This window comes from Rhinopithecus bieti, unplaced genomic scaffold, assembly GCF_001698545.2.
Source record: "Rhinopithecus bieti isolate Rb0 unplaced genomic scaffold, ASM169854v2 scaffold_14215, whole genome shotgun sequence".
Lineage (NCBI taxonomy): Eukaryota > Metazoa > Chordata > Mammalia > Primates > Cercopithecidae > Rhinopithecus > Rhinopithecus bieti.
This window is the reverse complement of record NW_016808057.1, coordinates 397,413-413,072: the sequence shown is the minus strand read 5'-3', so window position 1 is coordinate 413,072 and position 15,660 is coordinate 397,413. Positions and strand designations below refer to the sequence as shown.

Below are 15,660 nucleotides of genomic sequence, written 5' to 3'. Positions count from 1 at the left end.
AAAAAAAAAAAAAAAAAAAAGAACTGAGCCAAGAATTCGGATCCCAGGTTTTCTCTCGAGTGATGGTCCTATTATACCAGTGCTTTTTAACATTTTCCCCGCAACATGCACCTAAAGACAGAGGAGAGTGGGGCATGTGGAAGTTAGCCCAAAGTGGGTGACCACAAGCTTGAAATTTCTTTAGAGCCTTGGGCTTATCTTTAAAATGAATATACATTTTGCATTCTATTTCCATGTCTGAAGATAAAGGTTTCCCACCAAGATCTTCAGTCCAATTGATGATTCAGATCTATCCTCCGGCTCAGTAAGCACCATTTTGAGGAGCTCAGGGACATATTCCTGCCACTCTGTAAGACTGACTTTTCTTCATGGAGGCTGGGGAGCTTGCTGCTGGTTTTGATTTCTGTTTACTTTTTTTCTTTTTTTTTTTTTTCCTTTAATGTGAAGATTCGAAGTGCTGTTCTGTCAAGTCTGAACTGGCATTAACTTGCTCATTCTGTTTCAGATCTCTATTCCAGCTTTCTCAGTAACCCTAATAAAGAAAACCAAAACTGCTCTTCTAGTGCCAAACGCCCTGATCATAGCGACGGTCACAGACAGGGTGAGTATGCAGCAGAGTGAGGGCACCTTCGCTTTGTCCTCCTGCTCTGGGCTTTGCTGCCTGAGGGGCCTCTTGCCAAGGACCAAGACTCCAAACCATAAATATCTCCTTTGGTGAATCAGGAAAATTCTATAAGACTAATTTTAAAAAATTATAGCCTGTAGGCATTCATGTAGTGCTGTTTCCCTTCACAAGGTGATTTATTCTCATAGAAGTGTTGCCAATTTTGAATTTCCTGCTGACTTAATTATACTTGCCTGACCAAGGTCAAAAAAATAAAATTATTTCTCAACTTCAGCTAGGTCAGGCTAACATCTGCTAGATCAGGCTAAACTGGTATATTCCGTTCCTTTAATAGTCTTAAAGAAGAAAAAAATTTAAAAAAAAAAAAAAAAAAGGGAGGCCAGGCCTTTAATCCCAGCACTTTGGGAGGCTGAGGGCTGAGGTGGGAGAATTGCTTGAGCCCAGGAGTTGGGGACCAGCCTAGGCAACATGGTGAAACCCCGTCTCTACAAAAAATATAAAAATTAGCCAGGTGTGGTGATGTGTGCCTGTGATCCTAGCTACTTGGGAGGCTGAGGTAGGAGGATCACTTGAACCCAGGAGGTAAAGGCTGCAGTGAGCCATGATTGTGCCACTGCGCTCCAGCCTGGGCAACAGAGCAAGACCCTGTCTCCAAGAAAAAGAAAAAGGAGACGACCAGGCATGGTGGCTCACACCTGTAATCTCAGCACTTTGGGAGGCCCAAACGGGTGGATCGCTTGAGTCCAGGAGTTCAAGACCAGCCTGGGCAACATGGCAAAACCCTCTGCCTTCAAAAAATACAAAAATTAGCTGGGTGTGGTGGCACACACCTGTGATCTCAGCTACTGGGGAGGCTGAGGTGGGTGGATTGTTTGAGCCTAGGAGACAAAGGTTGCAGTGAGCTGAGCTCGAGCACCACTACACTCCAGCCTGGGTGACAGAGCGAGCCTGTCTCAAAACAGTAATAAATATATATAAAGAACAAGAACAACAAAACACCACCTCACTGACAGGGTGAGGCAAGCAGGTTGATAGTGAGGAGTTCCTGGTGTGGGGGTGGCCAGCCTCCCCATAACCTCAGTCAATACCTCCCTAGAGCCATTCCAGATAAATAAAACTTGCACCTGCTCTGCAACTGCAGGTGCGGGATCAGTTTTTAGACCTGCTTTACTAACAGGTTGCCTCAGCTACCTTCTATATAGAAATTCCAGAGCTGAATTGACTATTGTGCTACCCCAGACATGTGCAATCAGAAAAATTTACATTAAAGTGGTGTTTATTTCAGCTTGTCAAGAAAGAGGGAGTGGAGTGGTTACTTTTCACGTGAAATTTTTTTAATCTGTTACCTATTATTTCTATGAAAGCATAAAATCTACATTCTACAGATTTCATTTCTCCTTTTTCCTTTCTTCTTTTTTCTTTTTTTAATAGAGATGGGGTCTTGCTATGTTGCCAAGGGCTGGTCTCAAATTCCTGGGCTCAAGTGATCCCCCGCCTCAGCCTCCCAGAGTGCTAGGATTACAGGCATGAACCAACGTGACTGGCTATACGTTTCCTTTCTAACCATACTAGAAAACTTGTAGAGAGAAGAAGAAAGAAGGAAAGATAAAAGAGACCGTTCTGATAAGCTAGAAGATATGTTAATATCTATTTGGGGATCTTTTAAAAATACTAATAGCCAACAGTCATCAGTATTTCCTCCTTGTCAGGCCATACACTAATGCTTTTCTTGCATGTTCTCGCTACCACCCTGTAATGGATAACTGTTATTAAGCAAACTGAAAGTTAGAGGGGTTAAGCAGTTTTCCCAATGTCACCCACTTAGTGTCAGAGCCAGAATTTGCAACTGGATCTGCCTGATGCCAGAACCCACAATATTAATTACTTTGGAATGTAGTACTTGCTTGGAAATAATTCAAGTTCCCTCATTGGTAAATGAGAAGGAGAATCACAAACTCACGGAAAGGAGGTCTGAAAACATTCTATGGCATAAATAGATGGAGAAAAAAAGTGGATTTTTATATTTTCGGAACATATTGTTTACGGTAAAATCATTTTTCCTCATGTCATTTGCCTTCACGATTCGTCTAGCTTTGATTTGACTTCTTTCCCTGCTCACTTAGAAGCCTCCACTAGAAAATCTCCGTATTTGTACAAGGAAGAATCTGGAAGTGGCATGAAAGAGAGCTAGCCTATTAGAGCCACTGGGAAGTTTTCAGTGGAAATCTAGGTCAGAGCAGAGAAGGCGGACCCTTGGGAATTGTTAAATACCCTTAACAACAAAAACAGAGGGAGAGAGATTTTAAAGGGGATCCAGTGAATGTCACTAGCCTTTTCTTAATGTCCAGGCCTTTTCTTCTCTGGGCTTGTTTGAGGCACCAATAACAGGCTTCTGGCGCCTTCATTTTGCCCTACATGTATTTATTACTCTTACATTGGGTTTGAAAATTTTGTTGTTTTTATGGGAGAATGTTTGCTTTATTCCAGAAATGGAATAAAAATGGAATGTTTGGCTGAGAGGAATGAGAATATAGATCAAAGAGAGGTCCATGTTGTTTGAAAGTGAAAAAGCTGTATACAGATACTTTTCTGAACTCTCAACTCTCACTTCTCATCAGGTAATATCTATTCATAATTATCCTGTTTTGTTTTTTAGTACATATTTGTCTCCTTACTCTCCAGAGATTCAACTTACAAACTACTAAAATCTGTGTGTGGACACTTAGAAGTGAGTATGATGTCCCTGAGCCTCAATTACTATCTCTCTTCTGTATTTCTTATGGTTTCGTAGTTAATCTGGTTTTTCGCTTTGTTCCAATAATTTCAGAATACAAGTATTGGTAACAGTCCCAATCCATCTTCTGCTGAAAACAGTTTCCGAGCAGACCGCCCGTCATCTCTGCCTCTGGTAAGTTGCCTATATAACTATCTAAATGCAAAAGAAAGGGAATATGTCCCACAGTTACACTTGTGCTTACACCATGACCAGGGTGTGGGAAGAGCTTAGGACCAAAATATTTGAGGTACAGTTGAAGAAACAGGGCATGTCTGCTCCACCCAGCTATGTTATATCATCAGGCAAGCTCTGTAACTGCTTTGACTCAGTTTCTTCATCCATTAAAATGCCAGCTTCGTGATGTGGCTGTGAAGATTAAATGCAGTCATGTATGTAAGGAGCTTTGCATACTGCCTGATACAAGATAGGCATTCAAGAAATCATTAAATTGAAGAAATTTTCAATTTTCCTTCTCCTATAAATCCTTGTATGAAATTGAAGTGAGTGTTGAGATGAACAAAAGACAGCTAGTTCATGGTGAAAGGTTGGTAATTTGTTTACAAGATGAGTCTCTTCTTCATTTGGCAGCTGACTAAATTGTTAAAAGCTCAGCCTAATTGTACCTTTGCCAGGACATTTTAATGACACTATTTGTCTCTTCCGTTCTTAAGCACTTTGGGGAACCAATAGAATACAAAGTAGAATGTCTGTGCTTTTTCCCTTACTCCTCCATCATCTTTCTAAAATGTAAATGTACCATCACTAACCCTGTTTTGATTTAGTTGAGGGAATAAAAAAAGCTTAAACTTTACTTTCAGGGCCGAATTTGCTAAAGCCATTTTTCCTTTTCTGTTTCCAATACTTTTTTAAAATAAAAAAAAACTATAATTTTGTAGTATCTTTCTCTCTGTCTACATATTTGAACTTGGATTTAAAGCTTCCTATTTTTTTCTGTTATATATGTATATAGTAATCAGGTTTTCTCATTACAAAGTGCTAATGAAACCTCTTCAGCTTCACACTGGAAGCTTCTCAATTATTAGCATTCTGGGTGTTTTTCCAGACATTTGTTGTTTTAAACAAGTTGGCCACTGTTTGTTGACAGAATTTTAACTGCCTGAAAAATCTGTTTCAGCAACCAGATACTCGGCGCTCTGTTGGGAAAATCCCAGTCATATGGGGTAATCCTTCCTTCTATTCTATGTTTTATAGGTCAGGCCTAGGTGAAAGGGCTGGGAGTTACAAAGGCCTGCCTGTTTACTAAGGGAAAATCAGCCTGTCTTCATTTCACTGTTTCCTTTCAGGATTTCAATGATGAATTCTCAGATCTGGATGGAGTGGTTCAACAAAGAAGGCAAGACATGGAAGGATACAGCAGTTCTGGTTCTCAAACTCCTGAATCTGAGAACTCTCGAGGTTTGGGAAATTGTTGTATTTTGACTAAAATTTAATTCCCCGCAAAACATCCTCACCCAACCCCCTTAAAAAAAAAAGAAAGAAAGAAAAGAAAGAAGAAAAAGCCACATTGTCTTCCTAGCTAAAAATCAGGAATGGAATCTGGAGAAAGGATACCTTGAGAGTTCGAGGGAAAAGAATTGCCTATGTGGTAAAAATTCGTTTCCTTTTATGCACATTTAGCAGAGGTCTCTTAAATAGACCTAATATTGGGGTAGTTGAGAGAGAGAAACATAATATTTTCTTCCCTCTTTTTTGTTTGTTTGTTTGTTTGTTTGAGACGGAGTCTCTCTCTGTTGCCCAGGCCTAAGTGCAATGGCGCGATCTTGGCTCCTGCAACCTCCACCTCCCGGGTTCAACCGATTCTCCTGTCTCAGCCTCCCAAGTAGCTGGGATTACAGATGTGTGCCACCAAGCCTGGCTAATTTTTGTATGTTTATAGTAGAGACGGGGTTTCACCATGTTGGTCAGGCTGGTCTCGAACTCCTGACCTCGTGGTCCACCCACCTTGGCCTCCCAAAGTGCTGGGATTACAAGCGTGAGCCACCATGCCTGGCCTATTTTCTTCCCTCTTATTTCAATAGTATTTTCAATTGTTATAGCCAAATTATCTATGTGAGTTAGTTGGAAAATGAAAGACTATCCTTATATCACTTTATTACTTATTTGCTTAAGCATTCAGTTTCAGCCCCCAGCCACCGCAATTAACTTGTGAGATGATCCATTCATGTTCTTGACCATCATGCATGTTAAGGGATTGATTTACTTGGTGATTAATCCTGTTTTAAATACATTGGAGAGAAAACTTACCCAGCTCCATTTTGGCTTAGTAGATTTCCATGTGACAGAATCCCAAACAGTTCTGAATGTCTCCAAGGGAGAAGCAAAGCCAACTCGGGCAGATGCCCATGTGAACAGAGTACCTGAAGGAAAAGCCAAGAGTCTCCCTGCACAGGGTAAGGAATGGAGGTCTTGTGAGGGGGTTTTTTAGAAGGGTTGGAGATGTCTGTTTGTAACTTTTTTTTTTTTTTTTAGACAGCGTCTTGCTCTGTCACCCAGGCTGCTGTAGTGCAATGACACGATCTCGGCTCACTGCAACCTCTGACTCTTGGGTTCAAGTGATTCTCATGCCTCAGCCTCCTGAGCCGGCTAATGCTTGGCTAATTTTTGTATTTTTAGTAGAGACAGGGTTTCACCATGTTGGTCAGGGTAGTCTCGAACTCCTGACCTTGTGATCCACCTGCCTCGGCTTCCCAAAATGCTGGGATTACAGGCGTGAGCCACCACGCCCGGCCTATTTGTAACTTTTAAAGGGTCCCCATGTTTCGCCTTATGACTGCTCTTCATGTTCCCTTTCCTCCCTTTGTATTATAGGTCTTTGCATATTAATTCACTTATTCATTTAGCAAACAGTACCCAGTTCCATGATTACAGTGGGGGATACAAAAGTGAATAGCCTTCATGGAGGTCACTTCATGATTCTGAATACATGAGATTATGTTTCAAAAATTTCTGTTACTGTAACCCCAGCACTTTGGGAGGCTGAGGTGGGAGGATTGCTTGGGTCCAAGGAGTTCAAGACCAGCCTGGGCAACATAGTGAGACCCTATCTCTACAAAAAATTTAAAAATCAGTTGGGTGTGGTACATGTTTGTAGTTCTAGCTACTTGGGAGGCTGAGGCAGGAGGATTGCTTGAGGCCAGGAGGTCAAGGCTGCAATGAGCTGTGATCACGCCACTGTCACCTGGGCAACAGAGTGAGACTGTCTCAAAAAAACAAAAAATTTTCCAGTAAAACTCAAATTTCTTACTTATTATTCTAATAACTAGCTATACTGGTAAGAGAGCAAGGATATTGTTATATTGTTCACCATTGATTCCAGCACAATGCTTGACACAAAGAAGGCTGTGGATAGGTGTGTAAATCAATGAATTGTGTTGGAAGGAATTGTAACTACTGGTTAAAATGACAACTGGGAGGCTTCAGTGGATATTTTCTCTGATTTCTTTTACCTGGGAATAATTACCTCTCTCAAGTACCCTATAGGGATATTGCTGGATAAAAGAAGTGTGTTATGGTTTTAAACAGTTGTTTTTTGTTTTCCACCCAACAGGTCTGTCAGAAACTGTTGGAATCTTACATAAAGCCAAGTCTCAGAAATGTCCAATGCTTCACCATATTCTTATATTCTATGCAATTGTGTAAGTACATGAATTTACTGTGACTAAGAAAATGATTCCATTCACTAAAGGAGTAATCTCTTCAAATTGCCGAGACCTACTGTCAATCTCAATTGTCTGAAATGTGACCCAGATCTTTACTTTGATAATTTCTGTCTCCTACTTCAGCTTTTTTTCCTTAGGCTTAGGTCACATTTTCGTGGTTGTGCCAAACCCTGCAGAGGACTAAGTTCTGAGTGGGTACCATTAGTTGGGAAATTGCTCTGTAAATTATAAAACATATTTACCCTTGTTATTGTTTTTATTTTTTTGACATATAATCATTGTACATATTTATGGAGTACATAGTGATGTTTTGATACATATAATGTATACTCATCAGATCTGGGTAATTAGCATATCCATCACCCTTATCATCTCTTTGTGTTGAGAACATTCAATATCCTCTTTTAGCTATTTGAAACTCTATCATTGTTAACTTTAGTCATTCTACAGTGGTATTCAACACTAGAACCTATTCCTTCTATCTAGCTGTAATTTTGTTTTGCCATCTGTCCCATGTCCCCTGAACAGGGGCCAACACAACTTGAAAATGTTATCCTCATCCCCTTTACCAAAAATGTAGACATCGACTTTTTTAACTTCCAGTGTGTAACCGATTGTTCTTCTGAAAATAGCCTGACCCAGTTCTAGGCTGTTCCTCCCAACCAAGGAAAATATGCCCAGTCTAGTTTCCAGATAAAGGAGGGAGTCACCAGAGAACACGACTGGGGACTGTCTGCCCAGGCTCTTCCAGCAGAGGACGGTAGTACCGCAGGGAGGAGGAACGCTGGCTCGGTACTCCAACTTGGGTCTGGCTCTGACCAATGCTATTAGAAGGGCCATTATTTGCAAACTGAGGGACTTGGGCTAGAGGATTTTAAGTCTCTTCTAGCTGTAAGTTTTATAACAAGCATCAGCCTGTTTAGAAAGGATGTTTTTAAAATCTCTTTACCAAGTTATTTTGGAAAATGCCTTGCCTCAAGTGTACCACATTGGCACTGAGTTGTTGATCCTGGCCATTAACCTAATGAAAGTTTCTCTTTCATCCCTTTCCAGTGTCTGTGCACTAATCATCTCCACCTTCTATATGAGATATAGAATTAATACTCTGGAGGAGCAGCTGGGGTTACTAACCTCCATTGTGGACACCCATAATACTGAGTAAGCTAATTGCCTCTAGTGCTGTCATCTGCTTGCCTTTCTGCTTAACGTAATAATTGACCAGAATTTAGCATCCTTCTTAGTAAACATTAATTGGAGATACATTCTGTATGAGATATTTTGTTAAGTGTATATGTGGAAAATAAAAAGGTAGGAGGGTCTAGAAATGGATGACCTAACCCTGTACTATTTTGGAGTTGTTGTAATGTTGCTAGTAAGAAGGCAAGAAACAAGCCTCATTTTATATTATCTTGCTCTAATATGCTAAGATGCAGTTGTGACCTTGCCCCATTTATTAAACTATGCAAGTTTACCTTAGTAAAATGGCAGTAAATCAGGACACTCAGAGAAAGAAGCAATTCAAGAAACTCAGCACATTTTATCATGTATAACTTTTTATATTAACTCACTTATTTACAAAACTCTTGACCACTGTCAAGATCAATGTGACTAGTAATTAGTTGAATGTGTCTGTGAAGATTTTCCATCAGTCTTTTTTTTAACATGACTGGCCTAATTAAACCTTTTCAGACATAGAGCTCTTTTCTTTAAACCTATTTACATGAAGATTTTGACATGTTGCCTAAAAGTGAAATAATTTATGCTATGTTAGAAAGTGTACATTTAGCCCAAGTTTTTGAAGTAGAGATATTTCCTGGCAGAGTATCCACCACATGCTAAAGACTCTATTAGAATGAATACATACACATACAAATACAAATGATTTTTTCTCATTACATTTTCACCACAACTTTAGAATAGAGCTGTTATTCCCATTTTACAGATGAAGAAACTGAGACTCAGAGTAATAATTAGTTTAATGTCTTACAGTTTGCAGAATCAGCTGCAGGTGTATATAACTACAAAAACCATGGGCTCCTCAGTCTACCAGTGGCTCTCAAACTTTAATTTGCATCAGAATTATCTAGAATCGTTTAAACAGATTTCAGGGCTCATCTCCAGAGTGCCTGATACAGTAGGTCTGGCATGAGGCCTGAGAATTTGCATTTCCAGCAAGTTCCCAGGTGGTGCTGATGGCAATGGTCTGAGCTCTATACTTTGAGAAATACTGTGTTATACCATTCTAGGACCTTTCTTTACTCTGTAGGAATTACCTTTAGGTGGCTTCCATGTATGCAGGTATACAAGTTATTTTTGAAGCATAAATATACACTTGAACTAATAAAATACAAAAGCCTAATAAACAGTTTGGTATGGATTCATACTCTGCCCTTACTTTCTCCCATCTTGTTCAAAAAGTTAATATACATAAAGACAAGAAGTGACTCCAGGCCAGGCACAGTGGCTCATGCCTGATTATAAGACAAGGACAATTATAGCTGTATGATAAATCTCAAAGAAGGAACTACAAACGTCTCACATTTCAAGGGACATTTGATTAACTAGATAAAGACATTCCTAAACTTTTAAAGTTCTAGTATAGATAGCTGAAAAGTGCAATAATTCTTGTAAGTTTATGCTCTGGTGGAGACAGAGAGGATATTAGGGGTTAATAAAAGAGTTCTAAGAAACCACGTGCTTGAAAATAATTGCCTGATTTTTGTTTGGAAGCCAAAACACACCATATCCACTTAAAAATAGCTTAAGAGATTTCCAGCTGAGCCTTTAAGAATTAGTTCCCTAAACATCTAGCCTGGAGTTGCGGATTACTGCAGGGCTTTGTCTAATATTAACAAATGAAATGTTCACTCTCTTCTATTATAAACCAATTTTCTGTTCAAATCAATTTTAAATGTGTTCATTCCACTTCTTTCCTTGTCATCCCTGCCCAAAATAATTTTTCTCTTTTTTCTTACAGACAGGCAGCACCATCTGGCCTGGGATCACAAGTACAATTCAATGTGGAGGTTCTCTGTCAAGAGCTTACAGCTAACATAGTGAAATTAGAAAAGGTGACCTATTTCTTTCCTGTGTATGGGGGCAGTCACAGTAGTGCCTATTGATTGCCCTAGGTCAGGTCAGGGATTACACACTCAGACGCCGTTAGTGTGCCGCAATAAACCTACATGATCAATTCTGACTGGGGGCTTTTCATAGTAAACGGGAAACAATATTTTTTATTTCCACAAAGAAACAGGTTTTAATCTCATTTTCCCTGAAATACGTGGTCTTACGGGTCTTTTGTTTTTCCTCCTTGATTAGACATATTACTTAATAGCACAGGGCCCAATGGTAAGTGACCTCTGACATCAGAGCTCAGTGTAGGGACATAGTAGGGAGTGAACTGGAGACCAACCACTGGCTTGGCCCAGAAAGTACAGCCCCAACTCCACCCAGGCTGACCGTTCCCATACATAAAATATTGCATGTAAGCCCTATTAGAACCATGGAAGATAGGCTAAGAATCAGAGTATCAAATTAGCTTGCTGAAGGTAACACACCTAGAAAGGCAGCAGACGTGAGTCTGCTGAGAGAACATTAAAAGAAAAATATGTAAATAAAGTCAGCAGATCTGGAACCTGAACTAGGCCTGTCTGACTGCAAAGTTGTGCTTAAAAGCTCTCTGCTTTACTGTTCCTCAGAATTCAGCTTTAGGCTTTGTTGATAAGGCCACAGATGTACCTTTATCTCAAAGTGTCTACAGTCCAAACAACGCTAAGGCAAATCTGTCCTTAGCTTGTGGCATTCTTAGAAGGCAGCAGGAGAGTGAGCTGGAAAAGAAGATAGGCGTGCCAGAAATATCCCAGAAATAAACCTGATTTACGTGTCTTATTTTCTTCTCCTTTATCTGATAACTACTTTGTTTTTACTCTAATCCTTCAGGAAAGGCTTAGAGAGAAGAATCCAGTGTTCCGTTAGAACTGCTATCACAAATGCCCAGTATTTGGTAGCTTTACATCATAGTACAGTTATGCTTACTTGGGAAGATGTATTTCTTCATATTAAATACAAATTAGTAAAATTTCACATTAAATACAAATGAGTAAAATTATCTTTGTTTTTCTACACTCAATGTTAGTATTTAACAGCTAAAGTATTAAAAGCAAAGAAGTTTCCAAACTTACATTCTAAACCAAGTCAGGCCAGATAATTCATATTAAATCATTGTATTTATGGGCAAATGTGGAAAGTTCTTACATCGAGAATCAACCTAGAGAAGGTATGGGTTAGCTTTTTTTCCTTTCTAAACCATTAGTTTCTGAGAATTGAAAATAAATGATTTTTTTTTTTAATGAAATGCTTACAAATGTTTGGCTTTCATGCAACCCAGAGAGTATTAATTTTCAATTTTGTTCACTCGGACATACCAATGATACTCTTTGGATTAGAAACACATGGGATCCTGCTGCCTTCTTTTGTGTTTCTTCCCACTCTCCCGCCAGGACACCACATTCTGTCATCAGGGAACTGAAAACAGAAGGGCTTGTTCACAGCAGGCCAGCAGCCTCGGGTCTTGTGCAGGGTTCAGACAGCCTAGCAGGGAGGCCGGGGAGGTTTACAGGAGCGCCAGTGGAGACCACCTTTGTCTCAAAGCAGAAACTGATTCAGTAAAAAGTGGATTTGGGGTCAAAATACATGTGTCGATGTTCTAAAAAGTTAGAAGTTGCACACATTGCTCAAAAGAACCTAAGTATTCAAAAAGAGGTACCAGGCCATACCCACGCTCTTTTTGATTCATCTGTACCTTTCCTCAGAGGCAGCTGGACACTAGTGCAGCACAGCCTGCCGGTGAAATAGCAGCTCCACACCATGGAGGTCTTATACTCCATACCAGCAATTCCTTCTTCTCGCCTTCGGGGGCCGGTGATGTCCAAGCCTCGTGATCTTTCTCTGCTTATAACTTCCCCTATTTCTGTTCATGGCATCACTGCTTTTCTAGTCATCCTCATTGGCAATCTAAGAATAATTTTTAACTCCCTCTTTTCACCTGCCACTGATGGACTGGTTGGCAAATCCAGTGAAGTCTGTCTTCAAATGTCTCCTCAAAGTTTCTCCCCACAGATACCATCCTAGTCCATTCAGCCTTCCCACTACCAGTCAGATAGGGTGAAGCTGGATCTCATTGTGGTTTTTACTTGTGTTTTCGTAATTATTACTGAGGCTGAACATCTCATATATTTATTGGCCATTTGGATTTTCCTATGTAAATTGCTTATTTTCCTCCTTTGTTTTACTTTTGGCTTTTGTGTGTGTGTCATCGTAGGTGTGTTTTGTGGATTTGGGATATCAGTTCTTTGTTTTATCCCTTTTTCTACCTCCCACTCCTGTTTTTCCATTTATCTTTGGTCCTGAGGGATACATGAGGAAGAAACAAAGCAGGAAAGTGGGGGAAGAAGGCAATGTCTTTTACGGGAACTGAAGTAAACACTTATTTTCTTAGTTCTGGAAGTGGAATTAATGGTGGAACAGTATAGTAGAAAGAGCATAAATATTGGAGTCAGGCCTTTGTTCTTATCCCTGCTCCACCGCTTACTACCCACATAACTCATCCTGCTACTTCGGCTCCCTGGCCCATGGTTTCATGTGTAAAGCCTGTCTTTGTGTGGTGTTGTGTGACTCAGGAGCAGGCATGCCTTTGCTGGCACTTACATATCAGATCGCCTTCCTCCTCACTCACCTGAGAACACCCATAGGACATCACAGACTGTTCCTCTAATAAACAATATGTTCTTTCTTTTGATCTGCAAGGTTTCTACTCCCATCACAGGGCTGGTTGTTGAGAATTCCTTGCTCTGAATTCCTTTTTTTTTTTTTCCCTGCAAGACAGAGTCTTGCTCTGTCACCCAGCCTGGAGTGCAGTGCCACAATCTTGGCTCACTGCAACCTCCACCTCCCAGGTTCAAGCAATTCTCCTGCCTCAGCCTCCGGAGTAGCTGGGATTACAGGTGCCCGCCACCACACCCAGCTAATTTGTATATTTTTAGTAGAGACAGAGTTTCACCATGTTGGCCAGGCTGGTCTCGAACCCCTGACCTCGTGATCTACCCACCTCGGCCTCCCAAAGTGCTAGGATTACAGGCGTGAGCCACAGCACCCAGCCGCTCTGAATTCTTACAATTTCCTTTATTCAACATTTACTGAGAACATTTTTGATGTCCAACATTGGACCTGTCTTAAGATCCAAACATCTGATGTGGTTGGTCTCTGTCCCTGTGAAATCCACAACCTTCTTGGAAATGTTAAATAATAATAGCTAATTGCAGTAACAGGAGTGTTAAACATTATTACGTGGCATTTGTCTGATTAAAACCATCAAATGGGTTGTGTAAAGACCAATTTCCTATTGTCTTCTAATGCATTTGGGTCACACTGGTGTTGCCAGTTCCTTGTTCTTTTTCTTTCGTCTCATTTATCTCAGTCTCTACTGACATTTTCATCTTTCTGCCATTCTCTCTTTTTTTTAAAAGCACTATATTCTCTCATTTTAAAGTAGATTGTAAGCTGGACATGGTAGCTCACACCTGTAATCTCAACACTTTGGGAGGCTGGGGCAGGAGGATCACTTGAACCCAGGAGTTCTAGATCAGCCTGAGAAACATGATGAAACTCCATCTATACAAAAGTGCAAAATTAGCCAGGCATGATGGTGCACACCTGAAGTCCCAGCTACTTGGGAGGCTGAGGTGGGAGGATCCGTTGAGCCCGGGAAGTCAGGGCTGTAGTGAACCATGATCACATCACTGCACTCAAGCCTGGGTGACAGAGCGAGACCATGTCCCAAAGAAAAAGTGGATTGCCAGAGTTCTAGTTTATGAAAAAGCATCTATTTGCCTCATCTAAATTTAACCCTTTTGTAGCTTTTTATTGAAAGTGGAATAATCTAGAACGCTATATAGACTATAGCAAATATGCCCTTAATATATTCCATTCTATTTAATAATAGGAGCTCCTTTTCTTTTATTTCAAGATACAAAGTAACTTACAGAAGCTGCTTGAGAATGGTGACTGATCAACCAGATTGCTTGGACCATCAGAATACCTCATGTTTCCCCTTTGAAGAAGGTGCTTCCCGGGGCGTTTTGTTTGAGTGCGCCCTGCTGGTCAGAGGCGCAAACAGATGAGAATCCAGACATTGCATGTGAAGGTCTCCAGTTCAGGAAAGTGGGGAGGGACATAATTTTGGTTCTTGTGCAATAAAAGTTGACCTTGACTCTCTGAGGAAGATTTTGCTGCTGCTGCCTGAAGAAAACAGACCCATCTCTGGAGGTCTCAGGAAGGGCCCAGCGGACACACTCTTGGATAATTACCGTAACGGCATCAGCAAACACTCCACCCTGTACCTTGTTCGTCCTTCCCGCCCTCCTGCCTCTCCCTTACACCCCTCTTAACGACTTTCAAACTAAAGGATACATCGTGTACCGACGAGCTCAATGTGGTCCTTTCAAGAATTAGCCATAAGTCTCAGAAAGGCAATAAATGGCTCTCAGTGGACAGGTTTGCTTCAAACAAGTAACATCTACATTTTGTCTTTTTTTTTTTTTTTTTAGTCCTCCTGTTATGTTCTGGTTTAAATCACCTGTGTATCTTAATTTCTCAATTCCTTTTTGGCAAGAATATCAAGCAAGGTGGATTTAACATTCCATTTATGTTTTGTTTTGTTGCTGTAACTAATAGTTAATTGGACTGGTCAAGAATCTGTGAGGCATGTGACTGAAGTACTAAATTAAACTTATTTTGAAACCAAACCTAATTTTTAAGCCAAAAGGTATATAGTGATTTAATACAGGATGAAAACAATGAATTTTAAGACCGTAGGTGGACCATGATAGTAGTTTGGAAACAGGATGTCTGTATTCAGCATTCAATAATGCTAAAATCCATTTCAGCATGAAATTTGTATGTTTTTATCTTTTGCTGACTAAAATAAAATAACTGGTGGTATGCTATTTACCATATGGGTTGGCTGGTTTTTATTAATAATTGTTTAGGGTATCATAAGATCTGTAAGTATAAAGGATATTCTGTTTCTATCCACAATGCATTTGATAATCATTTCTATGAAATGTATTTTATTTAATCAGATAAGCTAATAAGTGAATTGGTTACATCGTTTGTGTCTGTTAGCCTAGTGGACAGCTGTGCCTGGTGCACCTCTGGCTTTTAATAAATACTCATTGGTTGAAACGCCCTGCTAACACTGTGTTTTGTCAGTTGGTAAATTCTTTTAACCAAGACTTACTATGCTTTTTAACTTGTTTTCCACCTGCCATCTACTGCTTCCAACTCACTTATACTTCCTTCCTCCCAAGTATTCATTTCGAAACTGATAAAGGAATTTAAGTTCTTGGGTTACAGTGGTTTAAAGGAAAGAAAATGAACTTTGAAGTAAAAAAAAAAAAGGAAAAAAAAGACAATGCTTGATTCCTCAGTCCACATTTCATGAGTTATGTGACCTTTAGCAAAATATTTGGCCATATCCCCCCATTTTATTGATGAGGTTGAAAGTACCAGTAAAAAGT

At 40.1% G+C, this 15,660-nt stretch overlaps 1 protein-coding gene across 12 annotated transcripts in view; it reads left to right on the top strand.

The window, feature by feature from the left end:
• Positions 1-15,336, top strand: part of GRAMD2B (GRAM domain containing 2B) — a 117,055-nt gene extending 101,719 nt beyond the window's left edge. For 8 of the 12 annotated variants that reach the window (XM_017885353.1, XM_017885359.1, XM_017885360.1 and 5 more), the window contains 9 exons: positions 506-601; positions 3,282-3,353; positions 3,453-3,533; positions 4,706-4,817; positions 5,687-5,812; positions 6,970-7,057; positions 8,135-8,239; positions 10,059-10,152; positions 14,109-15,336. In XM_017885353.1, the coding sequence (XP_017740842.1) occupies positions 506-601; positions 3,282-3,353; positions 3,453-3,533; positions 4,706-4,817; positions 5,687-5,812; positions 6,970-7,057; positions 8,135-8,239; positions 10,059-10,152; positions 14,109-14,150 (816 nt within the window). In that variant the 3' untranslated portion in view covers positions 14,151-15,336. The remainder of the gene's footprint in view (positions 1-505; positions 602-3,281; positions 3,354-3,452; positions 3,534-4,705; positions 4,818-5,686; positions 5,813-6,969; positions 7,058-8,134; positions 8,240-10,058; positions 10,153-14,108) is intronic. The other 4 variants (XM_017885354.1, XM_017885358.1, XM_017885356.1 and 1 more) reach the window with 2 other exon arrangements.
• The last annotated feature ends 324 nt before the right edge of the window (positions 15,337-15,660 follow it).